This window comes from Fusarium sambucinum, chromosome I (assembly GCF_050947815.1).
Source record: "Fusarium sambucinum isolate potato_lamoka chromosome I, whole genome shotgun sequence".
Classification (NCBI taxonomy): Eukaryota; Fungi; Ascomycota; class Sordariomycetes; order Hypocreales; family Nectriaceae; genus Fusarium; species Fusarium sambucinum.
This window is the reverse complement of record NC_139294.1, coordinates 5,197,856-5,225,266: the sequence shown is the minus strand read 5'-3', so window position 1 is coordinate 5,225,266 and position 27,411 is coordinate 5,197,856. Positions and strand designations below refer to the sequence as shown.

Below are 27,411 nucleotides of genomic sequence, written 5' to 3'. Positions count from 1 at the left end.
GCCACCATGTCACTCACATCCGTGTGCTACTACTACATGACCACTGACGTACGGGATGGGATGCACGCTCTTTCGATGTTTCCTCGTGTCATGCAACCTAAATCTGTTTGTTAATGGGTACGGTACCTAGCTGTGTTCTCTGTCGTATCTTTTGGCATGATGAAAACCCTGGTTGCCAGGTTTAAACTATGTATGCATTGGATGTCGTTGAGTTTGTCAAGAGATGCTACTACTCCTTGGTCCATGCTCCTCCATCCACCGATACTCGTTAATTAATGTGCATAGGGAGTAGGTAGCAGATAACAAGTAGCTTTACCTGAGTCGCCAGTCCCTTAGCTTCCAAACCTTCCATACGAGTTTCTTCACGTGCATTGTCAACAATACGTTTCCTCCATACCAATCATCAGGTTTACTCACAGATCCCTTGTTGGGGTCATTCATTTCACCAGCTCCAGTTCCAATTCAAATTCTCAAATTCCATCTTCTCTTTCATTACTGAGACACGGAAAGAGCCCTTATCCCTGTCGGACCGGACCACTATGGATCCTTGCTCGACTAGCATGATTGGCCCCGTTGGCGCCCGGATCAGTGATGTCTCCATGCATCGTGGGACCTTCAGACTCGACCACTTAAGAGACCTGCATACCCGCTGTCGCTGCGGTCCGGTTAGAGAGACCTTGCAGTTGGTGTTTCTGTTCGGCCTAGGATATCATCATCATATCAATCATATCGATCTCGTTTTACCGTAATGTATTAATTGTTCACTCTTAGAGAGCTATGAGCTTACCCTTCTTGAGCATGTTTCTATAGCAATCACACCGTCACTTTGTTCTCCCGGCGAGACCGACTCTCTCAATGAGTGAGTCTAGGGATAAGTGTCATCAGTTGACTCCAAAGCCTGTAAGCTCGACATGGTGAGCTGACCCCTTTGATTAGCGTGTCGATGCTGAGTCGTGTCATTTTTGAATCATGGACTACCCAAGAACATTTCCCATTGTGAATGCGTGAAACTGTAGACAAATATTCGATCTTTGTGCTTAAATTAGACTTCTAACGGCAGTGAGATATATGATGGTTCCACCATCTCTTCCCGATTTACGATTCTCGTACACAATCTCGTATACAATCTCGGACAGTGGTGACACATGCTGCTCCGTAAATATCCTCACAGTGATCATAGATTATTTGGTAATCAGTGGAAGCTATTGCAGTGGAAGTATGCAGCAGAAATGTATTGGGAGAAATACAAACAGAAAACAACACAGTATAGTTACTTAGGCATATAATAAGTACTTGATCAAGTGATGCGAGTCGATATCACAATTATTGATTTATCCCGATGTCTAGGGTAGGTCATCTACAATTTCAACCGAACCAATAATATGTTGACTCTATCGATTAGCCATAGGCCCATAGCCAAATAATGCCTTCCCCATTTCCCCAGCTTTTCTTTAATCATGTGATTGGGCACAGTGTCGTCATTCCCGCTCGCCGCATCCGTCGGCTGCAGCTTAGGTGAGGTGAAGTAAGGCAAGTCGCAGCAGGAGGCAGGCGTAGGTCGGTCCCATGTGCCACTTGCCTCGGGTACCCGTATTTCACATGCTCATATACAAGACAACCTCAACCATATTTTGTCTTAGAAGGTTTTAACCACTACAAGTTTTCCATACTATTACCAACAACTTCACATCATACATACCACACTTTGCTAATGGACAAGTAAAGCAAGCGCCCTGAGCCTCTTCAGAGACTCGGTCGTTATTGTTGTTGTGGGGAAGCTACTCCAAATACCATAGTAGTACTTTATACAACGTTCAGCATCATCACAAAGCCTGCACCCAATTCAACCTTTTAACTATGGCTGGGCAATCAACGCTCCGGCATACGGCTGCCGAGGAGCAGTTAGCCGCCTTTCTCGACAAATGGACCGGCAAGATCAAGACAAGGTTACGCGGGACAACTCGCACAACCCGTTTACTCGCGACGTTGGCTCTTGCTATCTCAATTATTCTTGGTGGAGTTGGAGGACGTCGATGGTGGAAGAACCGACGACATGAGCGAGAGCAAGGTCGAAAACTCGTGCGCACAAACTCATGGCTTCACAACAAGGACGGATCGCGAACCATCTATGTCCCATATAAAGACAGCACATCGAAAGTGGTCATCAACACCACCAAGCCTCTTACTTTCGATGCGCATCGTCGCTTATTTCTGAACCCTCCCCGTGTATCTGGTCTGCGGGAGGGCACGGTACCGGCAGCGCAAACAAAGCCCGGTCTTAATATTGCTTTTCTGCACCAGTTCCTGAGCTTAATGAGCATCATGATCCCACGGTGGTCCAGCAAAGAAGCCGGCTTACTGGTTAGCCACGGCGCATTCCTGATGCTGAGAACATACCTTTCGCTGGTTGTTGCTCGCCTAGATGGTGAGATTGTACGCGATTTAGTTGCTGGCAACGGGAGAGCGTTCTTATGGGGCATACTAAAGGTAAGTAATCGACTTGGGACATATGGTATTAAAGACTTACACATCCTAGTGGTGCGGAATTGGAGGCTTTGCCTCATACACAAACGCCACGATCAAGTTCCTTGAATCAAAAGTCTCCATCGCCTTCCGTACGCGACTGACGCGATACATCCATGACCTTTACCTCAACGACAACCTTAACTATTACAAGCTTTCTAATTTGGATGGAGGTGTCGGTCAAAGTGCCGACCAGTTTATTACCCAAGATCTGACGCTATTCTGTGCTGCGGCAGCCAACATCTATTCATCGCTCGGCAAACCTTTTGTCGATCTGTGTGTATTCAACTACCAGCTTTACAGGTCCTTGGGCCCTCTCGCCATCACTGGTCTTATGAGCAATTATTTCCTGACTGCTAGCATCTTGCGACGGCTTTCGCCGCCGTTTGGAAAACTAAAGGCTGTCGAGGGTCGAAAAGAGGGTGATTTCCGAAGTTTGCATGCCCGCCTGATTGCCAATGCCGAGGAAGTCGCATTTTATGGTGGCGCCGAGACTGAAAAGACCTTTTTGAACCGCGAGTTCAAGTCGTTAAAGACTTGGATGGAAGGCATCTACATGCTCAAGATCCGTTACAATATTCTGGAAGATTTCATCCTCAAATACAGTTGGAGTGCTTACGGCTACTTGCTGGCATCGCTACCTGTCTTCCTACCGGCGTGGGGTGGTGTCGGAGGCCGGGCTGAGATGATTGAGAATGCTGTAAGGGGAGGACGGGAACGTAATCGCATGAAGGAGTTTATCACAAACAAGAGACTTATGCTTTCACTCGCAGATGCAGGTGGTCGCATGATGTACTCGATCAAGGATTTGTCAGAACTGGCAGGATATACCAGCCGCGTCTACACCCTCATCTCGACATTACACCGGGTAAACGCCGATGCTTACCAGGTTCGAGCTGGACAGAGCGAACTATATTCTCTGTCCGATGTTTCAGGAACTATTCAGAAGGGATTCGACGGCGTTCGGTTCGAGCATGTGCCAGTTGTTGCTCCTGGCTTGTGGCCACAGGGAGGAGAGGAGTTGCTTGAGTCATTATCCATCATTGTGCGAAGGGGCGAACATCTCCTAGTAAGTTTATCTGCATCGCGGTCCGTATGCGTACTGACAACATCCAGATTTCCGGACCAAATGGAGTGGGTAAAACTGCAATTTCAAGAATCCTCGCTGGCTTGTGGCCAGTCTACCGAGGATTGGTCAGTCGCCCCAAGGATATTGGCCAAGATGGCATCATGTTCCTTCCTCAGCGACCGTACTTGAGCCCAGGAACCCTACGTGACCAAGTCATCTACCCTGATGGCCATGTTGATATGAAGGAGAAGCGCAAATCCGAAGATGATCTTATTAAAGTTCTTGAAGCTGCGCGACTGGGATACCTACCTGACCGAGAGGGTGGATGGGATACCCGAAAAGAGTGGAAGGATATTCTTAGTGGAGGCGAGAAGCAGCGCATGGGCTTCGCTCGCCTACTTTACCACGAGCCTCAGTATGCTATTGTGGATGAAGGTACAAGCGCCGTGTCGAGTGATGTCGAGGGTTTGCTGTATGAGACGTGCAAGGAGAAGGGCATCAGTAAGTATCAGCTCTGTTTGGTTATGATAACATTGAACTAACACACACAGCACTTATCACTATCTCAACTCGAGCATCCCTCAAAAAGTACCACGAATATAACTTGGTCCTTGGTATGGGTGACCGAGGAGATGAATGGGAATTTGAGCGAATTGGCACCGAGCATGAGAAGATGCAGGTTGAGAAAGAGTTGCAGGAACTACGCGAGCGACTGGCGCAAGTCGAAGAGTGGAAGAAGCGCCGAGACGAGATTGAGACAGAGTTGTCGGCGGTCTGGACTGATCAGGGTGAGGTTTTGGAGGCTCCTACATATGCCGAGAAGGCAGCAGAGGCGCAGGAGTAGATGAAAGAAGGGTAGCTGAAGGATTGGTTGATACGGTGTGACGTAGAAGAGAAATACCCGAACCGCGACCGATGGGAGTTTTTGTTCAGCATGGAGTAAGCCAATAACAGTTGTATAATTGAGAGCTTCAGGAATCTAGGTACATAGACGATCTATCACAGTAAGAGAGGAATATTGGTAGAAGTGTGAAGTTTAGAAGGGTAAAGCAGAGAGAGGGATAGAATCCAAGGGTTCAATAAGACGATAGTTGCATATACATAACATTCTAAAGTGACAATATTGACTGACCCTGACTACAATGGAATTCCAGATCCAATATGCAGATACCCCTCAAGCTTTACTTCTTTTCCTTGACTAAACCAATACTTCGCAAGCCAAGCTTCGCAACTCAACGCCACCTTTCCAGGTACATCCCCGATCACGAGGCCATTGTTAGCGGGAGAGCAAGAGACGCTAAAGTAAAACAGCGCCCCCCTTCGGATAACCATGATCCCGCGCGGGCGGGTCTTGAATTGTCAATTGAATTTCTGAACGGCTTTAGTTCTAACGGTTGGAAGGGGTGGGGAGGCGAAAAAAATACAGGGCAAAGGGTAGATCAAAAGCTGAAATCGATAGTTTGTTCTCAAGGAGGAGGAGGAGGGATGATTCAATACGATAACATCATTGATGATGTCTTTTTGTTATCTTTCATCTTTGCGAATTGAAAACTGGACGAAATTCCTCTTGATTGAGAGTTAACTAAATGCATCGTATTCCCATCATCGACGTAACTAACATACACGCTTGAACTGCACGATTGTTGTACCAGGCTGAGCTGAACATATCAAGGTTGCCTTTATCCCGGTCCGAGGAAACAGAGGAAACATACTGATAGCCTGACTATTGAGTCTTTTATACCTTCGATTACCCTACCTACTTCTTTTACTTGTTCTTTGTCTGTGGTCTACTATTGAGTTAGTAAAGATCTCTATCAGCATCATCGGTTCGACCACAACAACACTCAACTGAATCACCTATTCAGAATTACCAATAACAGAAGTGAATCTCCCCAAAATGATCAGAGGCCACACCCACAGAGCATCATCTTTCACCTCCATCTCCCGTCCCCATCTCCCCTCCATTGACGAAAACGAGATCGCCTTAACACCCTCACCTCCCAGTCCGTCCACTCCTCCAGCTCCCCTACGCATCCCCAGGAAATCTCCCCGTCGCGCTCTTCGCAATTATGGAATCCCACCACCGGCCTACATCCCACCGGCAAGAGCCTACCGCGCGCCACCCCCGGCGCATTACTCCCCGCCGAGCTACAGCTACAGCTACCATGAGACCAAGGGCAAGTTTATAGAGCCCGACATGACGGACAGTAGCAGCTTTAGGAAGCGCAGGTTTCGCGGCGTGGATAAGAGGAGGGGATGTTGCTTGTTGGTCATCTTCATGGTGGGTGCTGCTATTGTTGCGATTGCTTTGGGTGTTGGATTATCGATAGGTTTGGATAATGCGTAAGTTGTGGTCGAGGTATAAGACAGAAGGAGACTGACAAACCAAAAACAGCAGCAAGGATATACCACAGGAATCCTCAACTCCGGAACCAGCACCCAAATTCCCAGCTGGATCTTATGCTTTCAGAGCAGATCTCCAAAACACATCTACAGATTGTACATCCAACCCATCAACATGGCGTTGCTATCCTTACACGCAAGGTTCCTCGGCGACATTCTTCTGGATAATCACGTCCAACGACGATGATGGCTCTTACAACATCTCATCCACCGCAAACCCTTTTGCACCATCTTTCGCAAACCTGACTCTCAAACGTCTAGACGAAGACACATCGCAAGAGCGACTGCAGTTCTCCTTCTCAATGACCAAGACAGTCGTCCCAGACGATATGCTCTCGTCGAGTAATGTTGCTGCCAAGTGTGTGTTTGACGACACGCTCTTTGAGGCTACACTTTGGACACAAAGGAATGGTGACGATTTTGATGATGGGTCTGATGGTGACAACTTTGCAGAATGGCCAGGTAATGTCGAGATTGTCCAGCGCAAGATGTTCAGAGGTGGATCGCCCGAGTGTGTGAATAGCCAGGGAGGTATCGTGGGTGATATCAAATCCAGTAACGGTACCTGTGAGTGTCGCTATGCTAATTAGTCGTTTATGCGTGGAAACTGGAATGTACATGTATTTAGTTGGTCAATCGTGCAAGGAAAACATGAGAGGGATAGGAGTTAGTGATACCCTGGAATAAAACGTTCTATAATACATTGCTTAAAATATCAAACATGTAGCAAAAAAACACTGTTAAACAGCAACATAAATCCCACGGAAACGCACTTTGCGCCATCCTTCAAAGTATAACTACAAACCAAGTATAACAACCAACTTCGACAAACCATAGACCTCTAAAACTTGCACTCACTTCAGATAAGCATAAATAGGAACAGCACCAATGTCCAGTCGTGCCTCGACCTCTTTTGCTCGGGACATGAGGTTTTGAATAGTTACAGGCATACGTGAGGTAACGCCTCGAACAAGTGCCTCAAGCGCCTGGGACTTCTTTGCACCTGGTCTGCGAACCACCTTCCCGACCTTTGCTGAGAGGAGGTTCTTGTGAACTTTGTACCCCTTGGAGGACTTCAGAGGATCCTCGAACCTGATACGCCTAGCAGGGTGTTGAGTAGCGCGCTTGATACTCACTATAGGCTTGCTAGAAGTGCGTCCAGGCTGGGCAATGTTTTGAATTTGTGTAGGAGGGTCGTTCGGTGCAGCGAAGTTGCCAGGATCACCACTGAACTGGTAAGCAGCCTCCTCGCGCTCAATATCCATGGCTTCGCCTGACCCAATGCCAGCTGGCGGACGTTTCTCCAATCGTACCTGGATATTTGCTGGTCTCTTCTTTTTGTTGCGTGTCGTAGCAACCTTCGCAGGAACGTGAGAGTTAGCCGGATGATTTGGTTGTTGCGGCTGCGCGGGAGGTACCTGCTGAGGGTTGGCGCCTCCTTGATTTCCTTGCACAGGACCTTGACGTTGGGGCTGGTTCGGAGCCGCCCCCATAAAAGCAGGTTGAGCGGGTGGAATGGCAGCAGGAGGCTGATTCTTTGGATGTGGCTGCCCGACTGAATGCAATGCTAGAACTCCCATCTGATCTATCACGCCTTGTCGAATGGCATTGGAGTTTGCGTTTGGTGCCTTTGGCTGGTGATGCTCTACCAGCCGAGGACCGCGAACGTCTTTCCACCATTCAACAAGCTCTGTAGGATCATGGTGCCCTGAGTCCTTCCACTTCTTTATGGCTCTCAGCATATTCAGTGGGCTGGGTCTATCGCCAGGGTTCTCGTAGAGGCACATGCAGATGAGATCGCGTAGCTCTGGGTCGACCCAAGCATGTCGTTGTTCCTGCAACCTCCAACCATATGTTTGTGGCCCCTCCGAACCATCAGCCTTCTTGTGAGGCGCAGGCCTGAAGGGATACCTCATAATCTCCCGGGTAATCATGGACTCCATCTGCAAACATTTAGACAAATGCGGTACTTCGAACTGAAGAGAATTAAAACTCACCACTCTGGCAATGAGAAAGACATTGGTCCATGTTCCAAAGCGCCCAGCACACTTGGTCCCCTTTTCAAAATTCTCGCCACAAAATCGCCTCCGAGCATCTTTTGGCGGTAATCGGATAGGAAGGTCGTCCCATTCTTTGCTTATTTGTTCCTAGTAATACCCTGTTAACAATGCCGGGAGCCCCAAGATGCAATGCACATACCGGTGTTACAGCGTGGCTCTTAGGAAAATGCCGCAGGCTCCAAATCTCGGCTTCGGTTGCTGTCCTCCATTGACCGCGCATACACTGACTAAACGCCCCCAAATCATGCAACTGAGTCCTAGTCAGTATATTGGCGTCAATAACAGGAGTCAAGCAGGGTTACCTTGAAAACAGGCTGATATTCATGAGACGGATCTTCACCGATGAGTACTAAGTACGTGAAAGTTAGAATAGAACTAGAGAAATGGGTTAGAATACTTACCGTTTAGTGCTTCCAGGTCCAGATGGACATCATGGGTCGAATACCATGCAGTCTCGGCATGGTCCAAAAGATCCTCCACCTTATCCAGTTCTTTGGCTCTTTTGTACTCCTGTTCGAACGTACTACCTTCTTCAAAAGTCGGTGTATATGAAACAGTGGCAATTCCCAGGGCATCTAAACATATAAGTCAGCCAGGAGGAGATGATGAATTCGACAAGACAGCTTACAACACTCCATTATCCCCCAAAGAACTTGATTCGGGAACTCCCTTTTCCCCGGAGAAATGGCCTCCATGTACTTCCATACGTCGCCATAGGGAGCATACTCAAAGACAGCGCATCCCATGCGTTCAGGATCCCAGACATGTCCTTTCCCAAACCGTGGGCGGCACGATGGGTCTTTTTTCAACATCTCCTCATGTATGCCTAGAGATTCCTGGCGTAGATTGACAACCTGAGTTGTGTGTTCCGCATGGTTGTACCGCAGGTGGAATTCGACTTCCTTTCTGGGATTGAAATCGGGCCCCAAAGCCTTCTTGATCACCACTCTTTTGGTCGAGCCATCGTCAAAGCCGATATCCCACAATGAAACATATCCTTGGCCTCCCCTGGCAAGTATTTTGACGAATTTGAACTTCATACCGTACCAATTTAGTGACTCAATGTCTTTTCGAGCATCTGCTTTTAGGACGCCGTTTGGATCCGGGTCACTGACGGGCATGGGAATAAGCGGATAAGCGTCGATTTGGAGTTTGTCGATTTCTTGATCGGCAAGATTAAAAAGGTCCCACTCTCTGCTTGGAAGGCTCTTGCAATTCCAAAGGGTAACGCTGGTATCTCCGCGGAGAAGAGCTGACTTGATAGTGTACTTGTTTCGCCGATAAAGCTGACACCATTGTCTCCTCTGGGCTGGGGACACCAGTAATGCTGCCGATTCGGGGTACTGCAAATTGTGGATTCGAATATCACGGCCCTTCATGTTGGGCAAGCTGTGTCGAGTTATTGTTTCTGTAGAAAATAGGGATCTCGAGGGAGCATGCGATATTGGAGGCGGATGGTTGGACGGTAATAAGCTTGTCAGGCAGAACAAAGACACAAGACACAACTGCCTGGGCCTGTCTCAACTCGTGAGTCCTCACTCACATAATTCATACTGGGAAAAGGGAGAATATTGTCTTCCAGGGTAGTGTTCGATGGCGGCATTGTAAGAGGATCGATCTGAATTGGAGCCGTCTAGGACAAAGAGGCTTGGCTCTTCGTGGTGGTGTTTTTTGAGGTTCTTTGTTTGGCAACCTGGTGATGTCTTTGACCTCACTGGTGGTCTATTTCGGTCACTTGGAGCCATGGTCGCTAGAATGACTGTGTGACAGGTTGAAAGGTTCTTTGAAAGTTGAAAGTTTCGTTGTCATGATTAGGTCCGATGGTGTAAGTCAATCATGGTAGCTAAGAATACTGAATAGTCTTGGATGTGTCTTCTTTGTCGCATTGAAAACGAAGCTGGAAATGATGTGAACACTCGTCGACCAACAATGAATTGGACGCCATCGAGACAAGATCTTTCGACCTTGTCATGCCAGTCCTTCTTTTTCCTTTCTTCATCATGGGACCCAACTTTGATACCAGGGGTCAGGGCGTGTTTGCAGAGTAATCTTTTTGGTGGAGCCTTTCTCCATGAGATTTTACCCGTTTCTGTGGAACGAGGGACAGGCTAATGGGTGGCTAACTAAGGCCAAGGCGAGGAAGGCGTGGGGCACAAGTCTTTAGGCTAAATTGATGCCTTTTACCGGAGAGAGGCTCTTTTTCTTATCCATCATGACATGAAGAACCAACATTTGTTTGTATTCACCCGCGTAAAATCCACAACGTCAAGAGTTTCATGGACTACCTAGGATAAGGAGTCCAGAATTACGCCGAGCCGGGGCAACTGACCACGTCATTGGAATCGCAATGGTCATTTGATTAGGTAGTTCGGCGTACTATTATGAGCCATCTTCAGTACATACCTAGTAGGTAGGTATGTATTCAGGCAACTCATGTATGTATGTATATGCATCAACTACAAAAAGTATCCGCGCGAGTAAAACTGATTTGACAAGCACCAAAGCTGTCAATCTTTGCTTGGTCTAGTCGCGGCACTGCAGCTCAAATAAACGCACGAATGAGTAAAGAGGTCATTCGCAGGCAGCTCTGAGACAGGGAAGGGGGACCTGCATCGTCATGAAACAATATAGTACTGATTTGCGAGGAGATGTACCTTTTTCCTTCTTTTTTGCTTCTTCTTGTCACTTGCCTCATCGCCTCTTACATACATACATGTTGAACTGGGGTCAGTCTTGGTGTGTGGCTTGTTTTTGCGGGGTGATATACCCTAGGCCTGGACAAGCAATGAGTTATTATTACTTACGGATCCTCGACCGACTTGATTAATTGTTTGTATGTTGTATCCATCGGGTGTCTGCTATAAACATAGCTTAATTGACTGTTAACCATGATGGCGCTACTGTAAATCTTAGTTGAGCCTCCCTGTTGATAACACTTTATCCAGCTCAACGACAACGATAAACGATCAAATGCTAATTAACCATGATAATTCTCCATATATTTTCAGCACAAAAAACGTACCCAGAGAAAAGGATTCTGTAGTCACAGCAAGAGTGACAAGATCCTGGGACTATGCCCACCACCCGCCGGATGAATTCCCTAATGCCCCACCAAAGGCGGCATTATCTTTTAAGGCAGAAAGAAACCAGACGGACAATTCCTCGCCTTGCATGATGGAGCTTGGAGATTTGCCGCCGTCAGTTATACCCAATCCATTGCCTACACACCTCTTTCACACCCCGGATGGTACTATGCATGAGAGAAGTCAGTCCCATGATACCACGGAAACCATCCCATCCCATACCTACCCTACTACCATGCAGAGTGACATTCCACGACCGGCGATGTGAAAAAGGAGATCAAAACTAATGCAGTTTAGCATCCTCGGATTTTAAAAGGAGTCTCGTTATCAATTTATTCCCTACCATGCTGCTACTGCTACTGTCATGCCGCAGCCATGAGGGCTTGTATCATACATTCTGGGACAGCAGACAGACAACATACGTTTATCTCTCTACCACCATAAATACTCCTCTCCCCTCCTCTGTGTTGCAATTCCTATTTTCCTTCCTTCCTTCTTCTTCTATTGTATCACCCATCTCTTCTTTCATACACAATCTCATCAAACATCGTGACAATGGTCAACGTTCCAAGCATCAAGCTTAACAGCGGTGCCGACATGCCCCAGATTGGCTTCGGCCTCTGGAAGGTCGATGACAACTGCGCTGAGGTTGTCTACAACGCTATCAAGGCTGGTTACCGTCTGCTAGATGGTGCTTGCGGTATGTATTTCCCCCATTAAGCACAATCACAATCAACATTACCCGTCTGGTCATGTCACGGATCGATCTGTCTCTTACAAGACAATCCGTCTGCCCCTCTTCTCCAGCTCAACCCCTGCCCATTGCCCCTCAACTCGCCTGCCAATGGCCCAAGAAAACAGCCACAATACCCCTGCAAAACTACCCCTCCACCACACGGGGAGCTGCTTTACAATGTGGGGTGGCAGCTTCATGAAGCTCTCTTTTACCCGGACAAGCCAACCTGGCCAGGCCAAGACCATCCAGAATCTGACTGACATGATTTCGCAACAGACTACGGCAATGAGAAGGCTTGTGGTGAGGGTGTCGCCCGCGCCATCAAGGAGGGTATCGTGAAGCGAGAGGACCTCTTCATCGTCTCCAAGCTCTGGCAGACTTACCACGACAAGGAGAACGTCGAGCCCATTACCCGCCGCCAGCTCGCCGACTGGCAGATCGACTACTTTGATCTTTTCCTCATCCACTTCCCCGTCGCCCTCGAGTACGTTGACCCCGAGGTCCGCTACCCCCCTGGCTGGCACTACGATGACGCCGGCACCGAGGTCCGCTGGAGCAAGGCCACCAACCAGGAGACCTGGGAGGGCATGGAGAACCTCGTTGAGAAGGGTCTCGCCAAGTCCATTGGTATCTCTAACTTCCAGTCTCAGGCCATCTACGACCTGCTCAAGTACGCCAAGATCCGCCCTGCTACCCTCCAGGTTGAGCTTCACCCCTACCACCAGCAGGCTGAGCTTGTCAGCCTCGCCAAGGCTGAGGGTATTGCTCTGACTGCCTACTCCTCTTTCGGCCCTACCGGCTTCATAGAGCTCGACATGGACATTGCCAAGTCTGCCTCTCCTCTCATGCAGCACGAGGTTTTCACTAGCCTCGGCAGCAAGTACAACAAGACTTCCGCTCAAGTCCTTCTCCGATGGGCCACTCAGCAGGGTCTTGCTGTCATCCCCAAGAGCACCACTCTCAAGTACATGGAGCAGAACTTTGACTGCTTCGACTGGAGCATCGAAGAGGAGGACATGAAGCGCATCTCCAAGATGAACCTCAACCTCAAGTTCAACAAGCCCACCAACGTAAGTTCTCACTTTGCTTCTAAACACATCCAAGTGCCAATGCTGACTCTTCCTGCAGTACTTCCCCTCTGACAAGCTCTGGATCTTTGGTTAAATAATATGAAATTTGATGAGTAAAAAGAAAGAAGCATAGGAACATGACTATTTTTGGGATATCAGGCGTTAAATGACGATGGGCTGCATTTTGTAGAACCGCTTTCATAGAATACAAAAGACAGTGAACCCTTCCACATAATGCTATATGAGATGTGCGTCGTTTTGACAAATGACTTCATTTGTGATGTTGAGACATATAGTTAGCATGTGGTACTCAATGCTCAACGTCTCGAGGACAAAACCCGTCCTGGCAAGCAAATCAAGTCAACTAGTTTTGATCGAATCATGTATTTCTATGCTCCGTTGATACCGTCTTCGAGTATAGATAAACAAAACTCCTTCCCTGAACGCCTTGCTTTCTATGTTGATGCCTTCCGAAATCGAATTCTTATGTTCTCACAAAAGCTACAAGACGAGTTAGTTAAGCCACACTTTGGTGCGCTCTCTAGGGGCGAACTTACTGGCATCAATCTGTTTGACCTGCGGTAATGTTAACCGGATCCTGTTCCTATATGCCACCGGCTCCTGCAGTTGCAGCGGGTTCCCCTCAAAGTACACTGTTGTCAAGCTCTTCTTGTCGGCGAGATACTTGGCCACCTCCTTGTAGTCGCTGATAAGGTTGTAGCTGGCCCACAGCTCCTCCAGCTCCGAAAGCAACTCAAGACCCTTGATACTAGTGATCTTGTTATTCGAAATATCTAGCACATGCAGTTTGGGGTTGTGCTCTAGACCCTCCAGTGACTCCAGCATATTGTGTGAGATGTAAAGCTCCTCAAGCGTGGGAACATCCTTGAGTGGCGACAGATCGCTTATACGGTTGGACTGAATACTGAGGAGGCGCAGATTAGGCATGCCACCGAGACCAGTGAGCTCAGTGATTTTGTTCTTTGCTAGCCAGAGCTCCTCGATCGCCTTCAGAGAATCGAGATTCTTGATTTCGCGAATGCGGTTCGATCCGAGCTCAAGAGACGTCAACTTGTCGAGCCCCTCCAGCCCCTCAATTTTACTGATCTTGTTGGCGACAAGGTACAATTCCTTGAGTTTCGTCAAATGGTTGATATGCTTGACATGCTTGATCTTGTTGAAACTCAGGTCGAGACTGGTAAGGTTCGTCAACTCGTCCAAGCCGCGGATGTGAGAGATGAGGTTGTCGTAGAGGTCAAGGTCTTCAAGGGTTTCGGCGAGGGCGGAAAGACCGTCGATCTGCTCGATACTGTTCTGGCGGAGGCAGACTCTAGAGACATTGTTGAAGCGCTCGAGGCGCAAGGAGGAAATTGATGCGATACGAGAGTGAGAACACATGATTTCGTCAGTCTCGGGGTCTTCATCGTCGAGAAGGTCTGCACAGGATTATTGGTCAGTATCTCATTGCTGCCTACGTAACAATGAACATACCCTCATCAGCGTCAATCTTCTCCCCCTTCATAATATTCTCTTCATCAGAGTACTCGGAGTCGGTCAAAGCCTCAGGGTTTGCCATGGACAGCGACTTTGGGACGCGAAGCTTGCCGTCCCAGCCCTTGCTGTTCCTGAGGCCAGGGCTGGAGTCGCCATCTGCGCGCGGAGATGGCTGATCACCGCCCTCGGGGATTTCAATGTGGGCATGAACGTCGTTATCTTTGTCGGAGGCAGGCATGATTGCGAGTTTATATCTGGTGGGGTTTTGTCAAAATAAGAGACGAAGTGGGCGATGATGTAGGTATCAAGGTAGATATTGATGGTACTAGAGTAATGGATGGCGGGGCAGATGCAAGTTTGTAAGCGACTTTTACGACCAGTAACTTAGTGGGGATTAGGCGACGTGAAGGAGAAGGTTGAATAGAAAAATGTGAAGAAAATTGATGGACTAATAAGCCAGGTAGAGGTGGAAATTGCTGATTAAAAGCTGAGAAATGAATGCACGGTAAAAGGCAACGAGTATGGACCGTTTAGGTTGAGTTGGTTCCTGAGGTGGCTGAAACAAGATAATTTGGTGGGGCAGAAATGTTGATCGTTGTAACTGTAATCGCTATGATATCAGCAATCACACCATGGAACACATGAGACAATTGATCAGACAATTGCTTTGATGTTTTGTTGGAGGTTGAAAAATATCAATAAACAGGCTCAATTAAATCGGTGAGGGTTTTGACAAAGAAAGACCCATCTGTCTTATACCCATATGTATTTAGGTAGACTAGATATGTGCTGATAAAGACATCAACCATCAAGTCTATTACCCGTCCCTCCATCGTCCTCTTCGACTATCACATCCCCAATCCGCACACTTGCATCCCCCTTCAGATCCAGTGACAAGCGAACATGTCATAAACCCTGTACCCCTTGTGCCTAACTACAGCATCCCACGTTTCTATATCCCTTGTCAGGTGTTTTTTTCTTCCATCGTCGACCACAAATGCCATGTGATGCAATGGCCTTGCGCACTGTCGCCGTCGCATTCCCGCGCCTTCGAGCTGCTTGCGTAGGAACAAGGCCGCGTATCCGCTCCAACGCAGAGAGACTTGCATTCCTGAGGCCTTCGCCAGGCTGCATGAGACCCTTGCATGTTGCGCCTTTTCTCATGCCGCCGCTGCTGTTCACTGGCCTATTCGTGGGATTATGGTGCTGGAAGTGTACAATGATGGTCTTGTTCCAGAATACCATTATCTACAATCCATTTTTGCCGCCCAATGCGCGCAGTATGACCATTGATGAGGTTTCCCGTAACTGTGGACGTCTAAAATGGAGGGAAGAGAGGATCAAGTCTCTGGACGGTACTGAGATTGCTTTGTGTGTAGCAGATGTACCGTCAGTATCTGAACCAAGTCCTGCCAAGGCCAAGACAAAGGCTCCCGTTTACATCCTTTACTTTCAAGGTTAGCCAATTCCGTTGGTCGTGTCTTATGGTAGCTTACCAAGGACCATAGGAAATGCATCGTCGCTACCACCCAGGCTACCAGATCTTTCCTGGATAATGCGCCGAGCTCACGAGAGTGATCCATCAATCCAGTATACTATTGTTGGTCTGAGCTATCGAGGCTTTTGGACGTCTCATGATCGACCTTCAGAACCAGGAATAGACCTTGATTCACAGGCAGCGCTGCAATGGATAGCTAAACTACATGAGAGCAAGTCGGAGAAAGGCGACGGAACAAAGCCAACAGTGCTTCTCTGGGGGCAGAGCATTGGTTGTGGCTTTGCGACCAATCTAGCTGCCAAAGGCGAATTCCCTCACAATCTGACAATAGGTGGTCTCATACTCGAAACACCATTCACAAATGTTCGAGCTATGCTCCAAGCGTTATATCCACAGACCTGGCTCCCGTACCAATATCTTTGGCCATTTCTCCGAAACCATCTGAATAGCTGGGCTAACCTCGGAATGATAGCCAAGAGATTTCCGGGCACGCCGCCCGGGATATTCATCGTAGAAGCGGGAAAGGACGAGCTTGTGCCTGCCAATCATGGCGAGGAGCTGTTCCAGCGATGCCAACGGGTTGGGCTTCCGGTGGAGCGACAAAAGGTACGCGGGGCACTGCACAATGAAGCCATGGTGAGAGTAGCGGGCAAACAAGCACTCGCGCACTCCATCGTCACGGCTGTTACACAGGCACGGCGATATGAGGGGTGAGAAAAGGGGCAGCTTCGAATACTGCAAGCAAGGAAGGAATTGGCTTGAAACTGGTCAGCCAGAGGGGCGAGTAACGTCGTCTCAAATTCTTTTGGCGTGAATTCGGAACTTGTCGGTCATCTGCAGTCGTGGATGTACAAGGATGTACAGTGTGTGTGACTGCCAAATGCCGTCACGCTCAAGGAACTGATCCCGTATAACGGGCAGTGTCACCGTCGATGCCCTCAAATCTCATCCCAGACTTGAACTAGAGGGTCACTAAAACCCAGCAGACTGTACCGAGTGTGGAGGTGTTGGGAGAGCTATGCCAGGTACCTTACCTTGGTGCCCCTTGCTAAAGCATACACACAGACCATGGAACAAGGCTAAATGGCCCACTATCAATTAAAGAAGCATGGGGAAAAAGGAAAAAAAGTTGTTTGCGGTTGAGAGTGCTCGGAGGCGAGAAGCCATGATGTGAAGTCGTGAGGATTAGATAGATGGCTGAAAGCTTCATCAGCCATGCATGATTGACGTATCTTGATACGAGTCTCAATTGAAGCCAATTGAATCTACTAAAGCTTGCGATTCGAATGATGCAAAAAATGACGAGGCTCGACCATTATTCCAGGGCCTTGCAGCTCCATCACCGAGCATGCGTTATCATGCAGTCCCATGAGCTTGAAGGCTTCTGCCTTGAGAGGACCCATTTCAGAACGCAGAGCCCCACAGTTGCTAATTGCAGAGGTGAACCATGACACTCTTCGCCCGCTGCAATTTGTTACGTACCGTGTACAAAGGCGTTGAGGCTTCAATTAAAGAGGCATAAGTCAAACTCACTAACAAGGGCCCCTTACTTGTTCGGTCCATGTTTTTGTTTCTTTTTGTCCCAGCCCCTTTTTGTGACTCCCACCTCTCATCCGATCCCTGGACATCCCCTATAAAATTCCAACGACAGACGCCTGGATTCAATTAAAATGCCTGGTTAAGGATCACGTGCACCCGTTCCAATATCGCGCCCCTCCCCCTACGCGTACACCCATCGGCATGCGCGTCGGGCTACGACTTATCACCAAGACCAAACAAGGGTTGACTCGCCTTCATGCAGAGGATGATTAGGGATGTTCTATCAGCGGGGGTATCTCTACATCAGGCAGCCCATAGTCGCACGGGGCAAGCCTCGTAGGTTATAAAGATGCTCCTATTTCTCCCATTCTGTAGGCTTTTCCTCGTATCCTGAGACGAATCAGAAGAGTGATCACTTTTGCAAAAATCACTATTTGAACCTGAGGTAGGTTTCAATTTTTATCCGAGGCGATCTTATTCCGGCGTTTTATCATCATCGTCTGCCTCATTCTTTTTGTTGTTGCCTCGTTCCATCTCTGCCTGCTCTGCCACCCACCACGTTATCAGCCAGCAAGTATAAAAGCAACAGACAATCCTATCATTTTAATAATACAAAATTTCGTCTTTTTATTCGAAATATTTTTTACGGCCAGTCAACATGTTCTCCACTTCCAGGCGACACGAGAGCTCAACCAAGAGCTTCTCAAAAGGCCACAAGGCCAGCAAATCCAGCGCTTCATTCAGCAAAGATAGTGGCATTTCTAAGCGAAAACATGAGTCTCGCCATCAACGCCGACCAACCATGACTTCCATGACCAGCAACAGTGGCGATACCACGATGGGAGAGTAAGTATACCGCCATCGTCCATCTAAGTAACAATTTCTTACAAAACTTCAGTAACATGGCTTCACCTATCGTCACTCTTGTCGTCGGTAGCGAACAACGTCTCTTTGCCGCCCATGAAGACGTTCTCTCCAACAGTCCTTTCTTCAACCACGCTCTACGAAATGGATACATGGACGCTGCCAGCAAACGTATTTCTCTTCCTGACGAAGAGCCCGAGATCTTTAGCTCTGTTCTTGAGTTCTTGTATAAGGGTGACTACACTCCTCGTCTCGTTCACAACAAGCGTCGAAACTCTTATGAACTCGAGGCGGCAAGCGAAGAACAGCGTGCTGCTGTTGAGAGCACTGTCTACCATCGTGGTATCGACGGTGATCTTCTCAAAGACACTGTCATCTACTGTGCAGCGGAAAAATATGGCCTCGATGAGCTCAAGAAGCTATCACTGCGAAAGCAGGGGCTTCGTATGTTTTCTTCTTCTCATATTTTCATTCCCTTACTTACAAGTATTCGCAGAATCTGGAATCCAGTGTAGCACTATCTTGGCCTCAGCCAGATACGCATACGCCAACACTCCCGACACAGACTCGAAGCTCCGAGCTCACTATCTCGCTCTCATCATTCGCTCACGCAGCACCTTCAAGAGAAGTGGAACTATGCAACTAGAGATGTATAACGGCGGCACTCAGCTCTTCTTTGATCTTTTTGTCGCTCTCTGCAACCACGTCGACGACATCTCGACTGCACAGTGAGTTTAGGCCTTAATGTCAAGCACTGACCGTCAAAACTAACATGCTATAGAAACACTCCTCGCTCAAACCGCCACTTCTCCTAATGCCCATCCTCTCAACAAGTGGCCTTTTATTCTTTTCTTTTGTTTGAATTTAATGAAACACGATTTTCCTTCCCCTTTCCTAACACGAGATGCTGGCTTCATCGGGTTGGCCGATACCATAAAACTAAAGAGAATACCTGTGTTTGGAGTTTGGGGTTCTATCTGCTTATTCACGGCGTTTCAACGGTTTTAATCTGGCGTCAAATTTCTTTTTGTATGAATACCCTTCTTACTAGCCCCTAGAGGGCTCCTTTTCTTGATGCATGGGATTTTTGGATACATGGTCTCGCTGAAAGAGAGCCAGTTGGGTTGGTTGGTATTTTTCACGACGACTTCGGATTAAGGATACCAAGATTGTCGTTTGTGACAGATGGGTTAAAAATTGTATTATTATTCACGACGCTCTTTTGGACGAGCTATCTCGAAAAGAGCGATATTTCAAATAAACTTCATACCTTAAGAACACGCCTTTCCCGGTATCGTAAATTGAGTGAGAACCAAAAGTTCCCGATAAAACAGCAAACTCAACCCCACAAGGTTTATCAGGTGTGTCCAATCACACCCTGTAACATGTGTCACTAGGTTACTCACAACGGAAGAGATCCCCGGTAGTTATTCACGTTGGGGGATAAGGTGCGATCTAAACATGCGAGTGAAAGGAAGCGAGCCATGCAAACTACAAGCGTACACTGCGGGGGTATCAACATGACTTAGGATTCGACAGAAAAACCAGTCTATGAATCTCAAAACGCCATCAAAAGTAAACAAACACCTGCAAGTCCAGGCTTGTTTGCAACGTATCAGCAGTTGGGGGCAGAGAAGCATGAGGTGCAGCTGCGAAACCGCAAGATGCAAGGGCGGTGCACGCTGCTGTGCTTCGTCGTGAATATGGTGCGAAACAACGCCAATAAGTAAAGATGCCGAGTGGGCTCATTTCTGAGATTTGACTACAGAAGCAAATACAATAGATATCGTGGAAACTGATTCATGATTTGCCGACGTAGGCGTCATCCTGACGGTTGCGAATCTATCCACTAGCTACTAAAAGTGATTTCATCGTAGCAATAGTCAGTGTCAAGAAACGATGCTAAGCTTTCACGCTTGTCGGACCATTTCTCTCGCCCAATAACGCCCCTTGATAACCTTACATCACAGTCCCGTCCCGGGGAAGGCTCCCTTTTTAGATAACACCACGATACCTCGTTCCCGTGCGATATAGCCTTTCATAAGATCCTAAAGAAGCAGGCATGTTAGTGACTCAGATATTTGTAAGGCTGCAATGGAGGGGAGTGTGAGTATGTATGGTGGATGCCCCAGGCAGGCAATCACTTATTGTAACATTTTGGTGACGAATATATAGTCAAATGGCTGCCACGCGGATGCCAAAACACTTCCGTATTTTCAACCAAAGAAATACCACCGGCTCAAGGGACAGCCAGCGCCTTGCCGAGCAAACGGGAGATGATAACTTACCTTGTAAATCATGTTGGCCAGCAAGCACTCGACCTCATCCGGATCAACCAAATGACCACTGCCCATACTAATGGCAGCTTGAAACTCGGCTACAGGGATTCTGGTACGACGGACTGGGGCTGCGTCTCCCTCTTTCGATTCGTCAAACCCGCCAGCGATGAAGACCTTACGTAGCAGGTTACGCAAGGCAATATCTCGACCTCTCTCGAGGGTTAGGTAAATACGTCGCTTAACAAACTCAGCTTCCCCACGCTGTAGTGCCTGGTCGAAAGCCTGTAAGTTGCCGGTCTTGATACATGTAGCTAGGGGGAGGAAGAGGTCCTGGAGTCGTGGGTAATTCTCAAGAAGGGCTTCAGTAGGAAGGACATGGCTGGTGAGAAGACGGCAGGGAATGAGGTAGGTAAGGATTCGCCTATCATCAAATCAGTAAACATCGTCAGACGGCAGTGATTTTTACTCACTCAGATTGTGCGTGGGCGTCTTTATGGCACAATTGCCATGCTTCGTTCAGGTGTGATTCAGCCTGAAATGATGTTAGATTGGTCCGTCAATGAGTGAAAAATATGCTGACCTTGATGTAGTTCTCCTCCAAGAAGAGAAGGACACCCTCATAAAACTTAAAGGTTACTCGCTGAGATTTGGGGAACATCTCTAGTGGTGGCATGTCTCCTTTTTCATTGTAAACAGCCAGCGTCTTGAGAATGGTTCTTGACAGAGAGGCCGAATTCAACTTAAAGTAGGTCTTGAAGAGGAGATTGATGATAAAGTAGATTCCCCATTTTCGTGATTCTTCGAGTGGCGCTCTGATTGTAATTCTAATCAGTCATAGTGCATTTACCCAGGGAAAGAAGAAACATACCTATCATTCAAACATAGTGAGAAAATACGCTTGAGATGACCTTCACAGTCCCTCAGTTGGAGTTGTTTGTCTGTTTCAGGATCGAAATCGTCCGATATCAACGAAGCTCCAGGGCCATTATCAAAGGCTTTGGCTCGGCGCTCCTCATCGGATTTAATCGCGAATAACCGCAGGTACTTGCCCACCATGTAAAGAGATGGGATAGTCCATGCTTCGAATCCATGCGAGTTGTATCCGCGGATGAGTACTGAGGTCAGTTCCTTCCATGCCTCGTACACTTTCGTCCATGTAGACTACGTTCTGGATTAGCAAGGGTCTCACAGCCGACTCACTCTCTTACCTTTCCGCTTTCCCCTGCTAGGATCTCAGAAACAGCTTTCCAGTATGAAGTGTATACCTCAACCCAGCCTGTTGTCTCATCATGGTCCAGTTTCCGTTTATGCGCTGTGCTGGACTTGATAAAGTGTTTGATATCGCCTTTGACACTGTGAGAATTCGTGCTACGCCATACAGCCATCAGTCTCTGAGGATCATCTGCTGGAGGAACAGGCGAGAGTGTTTGCGCAAGTTTATAACCATTGCGTAGTGAGTGAGCCTCGGCGAACTGTTGGAAAGTAGTGTTCATAGTTATTAGTATTAGGCACGCGTTGGTCTTTGAGTGAGAGATTCAGCCGCAATTAATCTTAAGTATTGACAGTAAAATCCGAGATAAAAAAGCGTGTGATATCTGTAGTAGGTCAACGCAGCATCAGTTTCTGAAATGTGCTGGTGGAATGCCAAAGTTGTAGTTAATCAAGTCGTTACCAGCCTCACTCAATCGTTGAAGTCACCTTCACTAACGCACGTCCTTCCCATCACAACTTCTTTGAGTTTTGGCATTTCTGATTGGCCGTACGACTCACCTGTCCTGGCGACTTCGAACATCGAATGCACGTGATGCCCCATATAAGCCGACCAATCGCTGCTGGGCTACCTAGGGCTCGGAAGCTGCGACCCAGTCTCTCGCCTTCTCACCTTCGCACAAAAATTTATCGCTTGGTCTTTCAACTTCGGTCATCTTCACTAACCTTCGCAGCCGGAATTGACCAACGTCACAGTAAGTCGACAATACAGACTCATACCAAGGGAAATCACTAACTAGCATTACAGATGGGTAAGCAATTTTCTGTTTTATGCGCTCGATCATAACGATGTCGCCCGCCGGAGGATAAAGACGACGAAAAGAAAAGAAAACAATTTCGATTTTTCTTCAACTCGATTAGGAGGAGAGCGAGGACGAAGGATCAAGGACCACAGCAACTTCAATATTCGCTCGCCCAGCTTTCGATTGCTCGTTGAAGCCGGGTCCAGCAATTTTTGGCACGGAAACCTACTTTGGAATTTCGGCATAAAGATTTCGACCTACCCACCACACACAGCACGTTTTCGAAATTCGACACTTATCCTCCGGCTTGCGGCATCAGATCAATTAGCATCAGGAACTTTACATACTGACCATGTATTCAGGCCGTCTTCAGGAATACGAGGTCATCGGGCGCCACTTGCCCACCGAGGCTGACCCTACACCCGCCCTCTACCGCATGACCATCTTCGCCCCCAACGAGACGGTCGCTAAGTCCCGATACTGGTACTTCTTGCGCGGTCTCAAGAAGGTCAAGAAGGCCACTGGTGAGATCGTCAGCGTCAAGTCGGTACGTAACAGCAAATCTCAACTCGACGAAACCAGCGCCCCAGGCTAACTTGTGTATTGTAGGTCCACGAGAAGCACCCCCTCAAGGTCAAGAACTTCGGTATCTGGATCCGATACGACTCTCGTTCCGGCACGCACAACATGTACAAGGAGTACCGTGAGCTGTCCCGAACAGATGCCGTCGAGTCCCTTTACTCCGACATGGCCGCCCGCCACCGTGCTCGCTTCAGGTCCATCCACGTACGTCGAACTCACATCTAGCCGCACACTCCGCGTCGCAATTACTAACATGACTACTCAGATCCTCCGCGTCGTCGAGATTGAGAAGACCGAGGACATCAAGCGACCTTACATCCGCCAGCTCACCCAGAAGAACCTGAGCTTCCCCCTCCCCCACCGTGTCACCAAGGAGAACACCCAGAAGCTCTTCAGCGCGAAGCGACCTTCCACTTTCGCTTAAATGATTTCGGTTTAGAGGATGGTTAGGCTCTGCGGGTGTTAAACGGGATCATGGAAATATCAACTGACTTTGCTCAATAAAATGGGCAATGAATGAACCAAAAAATTCTGAGCATGCAGGATGCTGGCCGGTGTGATGCACAATTGATTGGGTTTATAAACTAGCAATGACTACCGATTGTGAACTGTTACGACGACTCCCCTGTCCCGCTTCCTCCTGGAGATGTCTCCATTTGTGTATCGTTGAAAAACTCTGTCCAATATGACCACTCCATAGGCACACCTTGCTCCAATCCCATCCCAAAGTCAAGATTCAACACTTCTGGTGGATCGAACAGTATTGAAGGATTCATACTGCTTGTGTCGTACTGTTGTGTCAGGCCTGGTCCAGACACTGGGATGTCTGTCATCTGCTGGGTCGGATCAAACTGTAACTGTTGAGGCATATCCATGGCTGATGGCATAAAAGACGCGGGGTCCAGGCTCAAGCTGCCGTTGAGATCCATTCGCTTCAGCAGCGCTTCAGTCCTCGCGGCTCTTGCTTTCTTCAGCAACTTCTTGATAGGCCGCCAAAGTGAGCCTTTGGCTGTGTCGGCGATGTGTTCGCGCGACGAAGGAAATGTTCTCTCGACAACCACCCAGGCCTTTTCCACCAACTCCCCCTCAGTTTGTACGCAAAGTTCAGCCAACGCAACTGCCAAAGGATGCCACTGCACATATGTGTCTGTCCACCAAGCGAAGCGGTCCTCCCATTGACTCTTGGTCATACGCTCGCGCAGCTCGATGATAGATATTGCCGTACGTAGCATAGTTTCTTTCGATACACGAGGTCGGTCCGGCGCCGGTCCTCCATTGAACGGATACTGTATGTTCAACCAAAGCTTGAGAATGACAATACGGGCGATCTCGGATGCGTAAAGAGAAGGAAGATGAGAGGGTCTAGCAGTATGGATGAAGGTGTTTTCCAGTCGACGGATGTGAGATATGAGCTCATCTTCTGTGTACAAGAATTGCTCGGGTTCGCCTTTGGCACTGTACTGTGGGTGCGACAAGAAGCCAAAGATGCTTGAGCACATAGCTGTACACATGCAGACGACGTTGTCGGCAGGTGTCGTCTTGGGGATTAGAGGTCCTGGTGAGTCAGGACCAAAGTCGACGTCGTCGATCGGCGTAGGATCTGCCGTGTCCCAGCTCGATCGAACAAGCGTTGAGTCTGAACCTCTATCTTCGGAGCCGCGTATGTCGATAACAACAATGAAATGCCACAAACGTCTTCTCATCTCGGCCACAAACGGTGTGAAACGGTGACCGTCGCCGTCTCGGTGTAGGTTTAGGCCTTGGGCGATGCGGACAACAAGTGATGTGAGAACCCAGGACGTCCGGTCGTGTAAATGCACACGCATCATGCTGGTGTAAAGCGTCAGGGCTTGCAGAGTTTCGAGCTTGGTAGTACTGAGATAATCTGCTTCTGCGAGCGCTCGTTCCACAGCCACGCGGTATCGCTTTGTAATGACCTCCTTGCTCTCTCCTAGCTGCTTGAAACAAGATTCTGGTGTCAGGCAAGCAGCTGCGCAAAAGTATATGGCAAATATGACGGCGTTGATCTCTGGAGTGAACCGATATGTCGTTGGTGATTCAATATAGGCTTGGAAATGTCTATTCATGGTTGGACGGTGTATGATTTTCATGAGAGGATCAACGTTGCGCGAGTAAATTGTCCATAGCCGTATCATCATATTTGGATGAGGGTGTACCAATGGTTGTCGCGAGCTGTAGTTGGAATTTCCAAGCAAGTAGCCAGATGGAGCTGATGAGTGCATATCCATGGACTCTGGGCTCTCGCCCTCCTCATCGTCATCATCCTCCTCAGATGGCTGATTCAACGCTTGTCGAATACCTTCCACCTCAGCACACAAGTGTCCCCAGAATCCTGAGCTGAGATACTGCTCGCTGACTTCTGCATTGGCAGCTTGAGCACCTGCAGCCTGTGACTCGTCACAGTGATCGTTCAAAGTGGCGGCCAGCGAAATTGTTGTACCAGGTTGCGGGTTGATATCCTCCTCATCCAACTGCTTCAGCTTGGCGGGGTCAGCCTGGTTGACGATGTTTTCAAGACGACTGATCCTATCAAGGAGTTCACTTTGACGCGGTCTTGGCGCACGCCTAGTTGGTTTTCTCGAAGGAAATACGCAATCGAGGCCAAATCGAGAACATTGACCGCAAAACGGTTGTATCTTGTCGCATTTTATTTTGCGTGTGCGACAATTGGAGCAACTGAGTACTTTGGCCGGGCGGCCTTCGCGGGTACTCATATTGAGCACCTGAGCAGATGTAAGCGACACGTAACTAGGTAATGTTTCTAACGTTAAACGGTTGCGAAAATAGTCAACTCTTCTTGATCTCGCCGTTGGGGCTCATAAAGTTTAATAAAGGCTGTCTTCAACGAAAAGAAGTGCCGGAAAACAGCCCCACCCCATGTCGATTTATTAGGTCGTGACGTCTCGATTTTTGGGGGTTGACTTTACGCCCAAATCGATCTTACCCAGGTCGTATCTGTCTTTACCTGGCCCGGGTTGCCTGGGTCTTTGTTTTTGTGCCTATTAACTTTCAGGCATGTGAAGGATTCACTCCTAGGGCTGAAGCTAACCTCGTTCAATCATTTTTATCTTTTCAAGGGTCTTTGACTTACTAAATCATTTGTTATCGTTCATTTGAGGAATTTGATGCTGTAGCTGCAGGGTACTAGACAGGTGGAACTTTTGTAGTAACGTTCCTACGCTTCGTAAGTGCTGATGGATATTCATCCGATTCATACTCAGCAGAGAAGACAGGTCCGTGACTCACTGTCTTTCCTTCCGTGTTGACGACTTCGGAGACACAGCAGTATAAAACACAAACAGTCATAACGATCTCAATCAATTACCTACACTCGCTTACTTTCACTCACTTCGCCTTTCGCGCTCACCTTACCCTGTAACAACAATGGCAATGGATCCCCTTCCAAAACCACCTCTTGACTATGTCAAGGTCAAGACAACACTTCCCGTCTATCCTCTCCCTCCCAATAGCGAGCGAAAACCATTCCAGACAGAACGTTTGACGATGCGACACATGACGCAGGACGACTTCAAACATGTCCGTGCTGTTCGTACAGAACCCGAAGGCATGATCTGGTCAACCCAAGGTCGCCCTGATATAGAGATGGAAGAAACACAAAAGAGTCTCGATCGTCGTCTACCTCCAAACGATGTCAAAGGTTACGACTGGCTTATCTACCTCACCGAGACTGGCGAGTTTGTCGGAATGGGAGGTTCTTGCGTGTGGTCCGCTGAACTTGGCTGGCCGGCCATAGGATATCAGTTCTTAAAGGTGCATTGGGGCAAGGGTTACGCTTCCGAGTTTGTCAAAGGCTATCTCGATCATTGGTGGTCGTTGCCAAGGAATGAAGTTGAAATCTCGGTGGATAAGAATACGACCCTGGGCGATGGTGAGGTCCAAGACGAGTGCATCTCGGCCATGACGTTAGGTGATCATATTGCCAGCCAAAATGTCCTCAAGAAGTCTGGGATGGAGTTTGCCTCATCATGGACGGAACCTGATGCTAAGGGCCACCTCGAGGGAACCATCATACATGGTTTTTTTGCGCGCAAGGGAAAAGTTGGTAACTCGCAGTGAGTCAACGACCGAAAAGGGCTATACAATACCCACGTTGACCAATCGGCCTCCAACCGATCGGATACTGATGATTTGATCGGCCGTGATCGGACATTTTAGAA

The 27,411-nt window shown here is 48.2% G+C and overlaps 11 protein-coding genes across 11 annotated transcripts; 7 read left to right on the top strand and 4 right to left on the bottom strand.

Annotated features, from left to right (window-relative positions):
- Positions 1-1,857: 1,857 nt before the first annotated feature.
- FSST1_004389 (ABC transporter transmembrane region 2-domain-containing protein) lies at positions 1,858-4,436 on the top strand (the record flags this gene model as incomplete). Its single annotated transcript, XM_083230558.1, has 4 exons — positions 1,858-2,487; positions 2,537-3,592; positions 3,640-4,093; positions 4,144-4,436. The coding sequence occupies 4 exons, from the start codon at positions 1,858-1,860 to the stop codon at positions 4,434-4,436; spliced, it is 2,433 nt and encodes an 810-aa protein (XP_083087819.1).
- Positions 4,437-5,489: 1,053 nt separating this feature from the next.
- FSST1_004388 (uncharacterized protein) lies at positions 5,490-6,666 on the top strand (the record flags this gene model as incomplete). The annotated part of the gene is made up of 3 exons (XM_083230557.1): positions 5,490-5,935; positions 5,988-6,566; positions 6,624-6,666. The coding sequence occupies 3 exons, from the start codon at positions 5,490-5,492 to the stop codon at positions 6,664-6,666; spliced, it is 1,068 nt and encodes a 355-aa protein (XP_083087818.1).
- Positions 6,667-6,849: 183 nt separating this feature from the next.
- On the bottom strand, positions 6,850-9,434 carry FSST1_004387 (uncharacterized protein; the record flags this gene model as incomplete). Its single annotated transcript, XM_083230556.1, has 6 exons — positions 6,850-7,938; positions 7,993-8,142; positions 8,195-8,305; positions 8,358-8,404; positions 8,457-8,630; positions 8,684-9,434. 6 exons carry the CDS (start codon positions 9,432-9,434, stop codon positions 6,850-6,852), a joined length of 2,322 nt encoding a protein of 773 aa, XP_083087817.1.
- A 2,259-nt stretch (positions 9,435-11,693) lies between these two features.
- Positions 11,694-13,038, top strand: FSST1_004386 (NADP-dependent oxidoreductase domain-containing protein; the record flags this gene model as incomplete). Its single annotated transcript, XM_083230555.1, has 3 exons — positions 11,694-11,838; positions 12,151-12,944; positions 13,003-13,038. 3 exons carry the CDS (start codon positions 11,694-11,696, stop codon positions 13,036-13,038), a joined length of 975 nt encoding a protein of 324 aa, XP_083087816.1.
- A 419-nt stretch (positions 13,039-13,457) lies between these two features.
- On the bottom strand, positions 13,458-14,676 carry FSST1_004385 (uncharacterized protein; the record flags this gene model as incomplete). The annotated part of the gene is made up of 2 exons (XM_083230554.1): positions 13,458-14,380; positions 14,436-14,676. 2 exons carry the CDS (start codon positions 14,674-14,676, stop codon positions 13,458-13,460), a joined length of 1,164 nt encoding a protein of 387 aa, XP_083087815.1.
- A 774-nt stretch (positions 14,677-15,450) lies between these two features.
- FSST1_004384 (Alpha/Beta hydrolase protein) lies at positions 15,451-16,698 on the top strand (the record flags this gene model as incomplete). The annotated part of the gene is made up of 2 exons (XM_083223771.1): positions 15,451-15,895; positions 15,947-16,650. 2 exons carry the CDS (start codon positions 15,451-15,453, stop codon positions 16,648-16,650), a joined length of 1,149 nt encoding a protein of 382 aa, XP_083087814.1.
- Positions 16,699-18,133: 1,435 nt separating this feature from the next.
- On the top strand, positions 18,134-19,154 carry FSST1_004383 (BTB/POZ domain-containing protein; the record flags this gene model as incomplete). The annotated part of the gene is made up of 4 exons (XM_083230553.1): positions 18,134-18,321; positions 18,374-18,783; positions 18,836-19,067; positions 19,121-19,154. The coding sequence occupies 4 exons, from the start codon at positions 18,134-18,136 to the stop codon at positions 19,152-19,154; spliced, it is 864 nt and encodes a 287-aa protein (XP_083087813.1).
- Positions 19,155-20,303: 1,149 nt separating this feature from the next.
- On the bottom strand, positions 20,304-22,111 carry FSST1_004382 (uncharacterized protein; the record flags this gene model as incomplete). The annotated part of the gene is made up of 6 exons (XM_083230552.1): positions 20,304-20,387; positions 20,628-21,039; positions 21,089-21,150; positions 21,199-21,430; positions 21,487-21,779; positions 21,827-22,111. The coding sequence occupies 6 exons, from the start codon at positions 22,109-22,111 to the stop codon at positions 20,304-20,306; spliced, it is 1,368 nt and encodes a 455-aa protein (XP_083087812.1).
- Positions 22,112-22,982: 871 nt separating this feature from the next.
- On the top strand, positions 22,983-23,636 carry FSST1_004381 (60S ribosomal protein eL20; the record flags this gene model as incomplete). The annotated part of the gene is made up of 3 exons (XM_083230551.1): positions 22,983-23,177; positions 23,240-23,416; positions 23,478-23,636. 3 exons carry the CDS (start codon positions 22,983-22,985, stop codon positions 23,634-23,636), a joined length of 531 nt encoding a protein of 176 aa, XP_083087811.1.
- Positions 23,637-23,823: 187 nt separating this feature from the next.
- Positions 23,824-25,947, bottom strand: FSST1_004380 (uncharacterized protein; the record flags this gene model as incomplete). The annotated part of the gene is made up of 1 exon (XM_083230549.1): positions 23,824-25,947. One exon carries the CDS (start codon positions 25,945-25,947, stop codon positions 23,824-23,826), a length of 2,124 nt encoding a protein of 707 aa, XP_083087810.1.
- A 670-nt stretch (positions 25,948-26,617) lies between these two features.
- FSST1_004379 (GNAT domain-containing protein) lies at positions 26,618-27,310 on the top strand (the record flags this gene model as incomplete). The annotated part of the gene is made up of 1 exon (XM_083230548.1): positions 26,618-27,310. One exon carries the CDS (start codon positions 26,618-26,620, stop codon positions 27,308-27,310), a length of 693 nt encoding a protein of 230 aa, XP_083087809.1.
- Positions 27,311-27,411: the final 101 nt, after the last annotated feature.